This window comes from Poecilia reticulata, linkage group LG2 (genome assembly GCF_000633615.1).
Source record: "Poecilia reticulata strain Guanapo linkage group LG2, Guppy_female_1.0+MT, whole genome shotgun sequence".
Lineage (NCBI taxonomy): Eukaryota > Metazoa > Chordata > Actinopteri > Cyprinodontiformes > Poeciliidae > Poecilia > Poecilia reticulata.
In genome coordinates this window covers 12,886,895-12,890,929 of record NC_024332.1, presented here as the reverse complement: position 1 = coordinate 12,890,929, position 4,035 = coordinate 12,886,895, and the positions used below count along the sequence as shown (strand labels likewise).

At 47.3% G+C, this 4,035-nt stretch overlaps 1 protein-coding gene and 1 long non-coding RNA gene across 6 annotated transcripts in view; one reads left to right on the top strand and one right to left on the bottom strand.

Annotated features, from left to right (window-relative positions):
* Positions 1-4,035, top strand: part of LOC103478164 (uncharacterized) — a 47,049-nt gene that overhangs the window by 19,124 nt on the left and 23,890 nt on the right. The window lies entirely within an intron of this gene.
* gja3 (gap junction protein, alpha 3) lies at positions 7-4,035 on the bottom strand. 4 transcript variants are annotated; one of them, XM_008431750.1, is made up of 4 exons: positions 3,994-4,035; positions 3,793-3,883; positions 3,283-3,344; positions 7-2,295 (listed from the first exon to the last, which is right to left on the bottom strand). In XM_008431750.1, exon 4 carries the CDS (start codon positions 2,258-2,260, stop codon positions 860-862), a length of 1,401 nt encoding a protein of 466 aa, XP_008429972.1. In that variant the 5' UTR covers positions 2,261-2,295; positions 3,283-3,344; positions 3,793-3,883; positions 3,994-4,035; the 3' UTR covers positions 7-859. The 4 variants fall into 4 exon arrangements, with proteins under 4 accessions (XP_008429972.1, XP_008429964.1, XP_008429982.1 ...); XM_008431742.1 differs by having other exon boundaries at positions 3,793-4,029; XM_008431760.1 differs by lacking the exon at positions 3,793-3,883 and having other exon boundaries at positions 3,884-4,029.

Here is a 4,035-nt window from a genome sequence, read left to right as displayed (position 1 = left end):
GTAGGCTGAAATAGCACCAGCAATCCCTCTTATGAATTCAGTTCTGTTCTGAAACGACAATAAGTGGCATGTCTAAAGCGGCTGAGCGGATAGGCTTGCTACCTGAACAGATAGCCAAGCTATTAACCAACTTTAGATGACTTGGACACAGTGGTATTTATCGTAAGAATCTTATTGTCTTGACACATACATTAGGAAAATATGTCAGTTTGCKCCAACAAATAAGTCTTTCCACCAAACCAAGTTGCTAAAATTTACCTTTAACAACATAACATTTTACCTTCTGTTTTTTGTTAAAAGGTATGATCATATTTTTTGTGCACAGTCCTATCAAACCTTACAGAAGCAGCTCTACAACTCACCGAATGCAGTAAAAGGCTGCAGCTGGGCGCGACAGTATTTGACCCAAGACTCTCAACACCATCCTGAGTCCCCGGAGTCCGAAACCTTTCCCGGTTCTCACATGGTGGCAGCTGCCACACTTACAAATGAAAACCTGTCTGTCATAGCTAATGACTAGTAAATTTAGTTTGTGTTTAAGGTTGACAATTGATAAGTTTGTGTTAGGCCAAGGGATCAAATATCTGAAAGCCAGAACAGGACTTGGATTGGTTGGGCTTGGGAGCGACGGGTGAAGTGGGACCCTTCTGTCTGGGGAAGTGATTCCAAACTAGCAGCTACATTTTATGCTGATTTGCCTTCCTGCCTCTTGTTACTTTGTCTTTTTGCATTTTTCTTAGATCTTGATCCTACATAAAGCAAGTATGTATTGCTTTTCTTGCTTTTTTAACAATCACATTGTTTGAGGGYGTGGTAGAGGGAAGCCAGAGGTGCTGTTGGGGGACACTAAAGGGCGCTTCTAGACAGCCAGGTCGCTTGGCCTGGCCCTGACGTTGCTGCTCTTGCTCGCCCGGCTGAGCCGCCGAGGATCTGTGCTGGCCATGAGCGGAGGCTCATGCATCTCCACAGTTGTGATGGTGCGGTGGACCTCCTCCTGCRCGTTGTCGACTCCTCCGCCGCCTCTGTCGATGGCTGGGCTGCTGCCGCCATTGCTGCCTGAGGCGGCGTTGGTGGTGGTGTTGGCATTGCTGTTGGTGTTGTYGCTGGGAAGAAGCAGCGCAGCACCAGCCGGCGTCTGCTGCTGTTCGTTCTCATTGTTGGCAGAAGAAGACGAGGATGGCGAAGGGGAACCCATCTCCCGAGTCTGCTGCTCGGTGGCCAGGTTGGCCCAGTTCTGCTGTGTGGCCAGCCTGTGGTTGTTGCTGATGTAGTACCGAGAAGGCGAAGAAGACTGCTGAAGGGAATCTTCCTGCTGGAGGTCACCCATCTTGAACTCCGCCGCTGAAGCCATCGTCGCCGGCCTTACAGRTGGCAGGAACGCCCCGCTGCCTGCTGTCACGTCTATGTAGTTGGGAGGGTAGCTGAGGCTGGATGGGACAGTTCTGGAGGCCGAGGCCAAACACTGAGGTTCTTGAGCTTTGGCGCGCTGCAGCGACTCGCTGTCGGGGACGAACTCGTTCGTCATGCCCTGCTTGAGTTTCTTCCATCCGAGGTGATAGATCTCTAACAAATTCAGCAAAAGAGACACGCAAGCCACCACAAGCATAAATATAATAAAAATGGTCTTTTCAGTGGGCCTTGATATGAAGCAGTCAACAGTGTTGGGGCACGGCCAACGTGCGCATTTGTAGAGGGGCCTCAGCTGGAAGCCATACAGGAAATACTGGCCCAAAATGAAACCCACTTCAAACAGGGTCTTGAAAATAATATTGAACACGTAAGTGCGCAGCAGCGCACCTCTGATGCGGATTTTGCCGTGCTCGTCTCTGATGGGCGGCTTCTCCTTCTTTCCGCCGCCTCCGGCATCGCCGCCGTTTCTGTAAAGGAGTTCCTTCTCCTCTTGGAACTTGTTCGCTTTGCGCATCTCCTCCTCCTTCTCCTTCCGCTTCTCCTCCATGCGGACGATGTGCAGCACGTGGCCCAGGTAGATGAGGGTCGGCGTGGACACRAAGATGATCTGCAGCACCCAGAAGCGGATGTGCGAGATGGGGAAGGCCTCGTCGTAGCAGACGTTCTCGCAGCCGGGCTGCTGGGTGTTGCAGGTGAAGTCGGACTGCTCGTCGCCCCAGACCTCCTCGGCCGCGGCGCCGAGCACCAGGATCCTGAAGATGAAGAGGACGGTCAGCCAGACTTTGCCGATGACTGTTGAGTGCTCCTGAGCATTCTCCAGCAGCCGCCCCAGAAAACTCCAGTCGCCCATGCTTCCACGTTTCTAGCCTACGGAGAAAGTACAGGCTGGGGTGGAGAAAGAAAAAAACAAAACAAAACAAAACAAAAAAAACGAGAAAGAGGACAGAGGAAGAGATTATGTCAAGAGAAACAAACAGCCAATGACTCTTGAAACAGCTTCAAGGGACGAAGACTCTTACCCTGAACTGAGACACTGTACATAGGCACATACAACAACTGTTGGCATAAAACCGTCTATACCACTGAATACCTATCAGAAGAGGATGTGAACACAAAGCTGCAGCCTTTCAGTACTAATGCTGGTTTACTGTACAAGCCACCTGTGTGATTGAAGCCCAGTTCATTGGCTTTTCTCTCTGTGTCAGTGTCAGGCCCTGTCTCTGTCTCCCAGCTGCTCGCTCCGCTGCGCAGCAGGCATGTGCTGAGATCGACATTATTATGTTCGAAAACAGCATTTAGCAGAGATGGGGCTCTGGGATGCCACAACGCGCGTGCACACACACACACACACATACTGATATACACACATTTACACATCCCTCCCTCCCCTCACCCCAGWCTCTGTCTGGTGTAACACACACAAAAAAACTGCCTGAACCACATAAAAAAAATCTGTTACTGTATTTTTTGCCATAAAAATATTAAGCACTAAGTTCTAACATGTTATTAAAACTCAAAATAGAAATTTAGAATAGGCTCAACGTGTAAATATATCTTAAATAGCGTTTTAGTTTGATGCATCGTGAAAATGTTCAAATTATCTCCAATTGCTATTTTCAAGGGCCAAACTCGACGAATTCAGATTTTTCTGGTAAATAAATAGAAGCCAGCGTGAAGAGTCATTTTTAATCGATTCATTTTCGACGGCCTAAATCAATCATTGTCTGAAATCTTAAATCAGCTATTTTCGGTGGCTTTTAAAACTGTGTATTTCAACCGTTATTTTTGCCAGCAGTTTGAAATGAGCATGTAATAAATTGAGAAAATGGCAAAAAATTTTAATCAAAACTAAATTTTAGAGAAAACACTTACTGAAAAACTCTTGAATTAAAGGTGACAAATCCATCGACTAAGGTTCACAACCCGTTTGACACCTAGAAGAGAAAAGCAATTTGTCGAACATCAAATTACTGAGACCTTTTGAGTCTTTGCAATAAAAAGCTGAACTCACATTGCAGTTGAACACTTAAGTAYAAATTAACATCAAGAAACAGGAGACGGATGATTACTGAAGACACTCTGCATGTTACCTGCTRTAAACTTTGCAAGACATGAAGGAATCCCACAGAGGTTACCCTCACTGAGTCACAAAGTTTTCCTCTTTACTGTAAGTTTTCAGTGGCAAAAACTTCAAATTCAGCAAAGTTTAGCGGCATTTAGGCCCACCAGCCGAACAGAGTCAGGTTCAAATACAAAGCCATACGTGCCAGACTCACAATGCAGAGTGTGCCAGAGTGCCCAGACTCCCTTTAAGCGCCACAAGCTTTGTCAGGCTTTTGTCCTTCTGTTGTTCAGTAAAACCCCGGAGCTGGTCTTAATTACCTTCAGATTTCTTCATTAACTCCCTCCTGACGACCAGAGGGAGTCGGGGTGGGGGGACGTTTCGGGTCACTTCAGCGTTTGTCCGTCATACCTTTGAAGATGTCAAAGTTACACAGGAAGATGAAATCCATCAGCCCGTCAGCGGTAGCATGGTCGGAAAAGCGTCGAGACCTCCTGCTGAGAGGCTCCCCGAAGACTTACTTCTCTGATAATTGCATCGGCTCTTTTTTTGTTTGTTTGTTT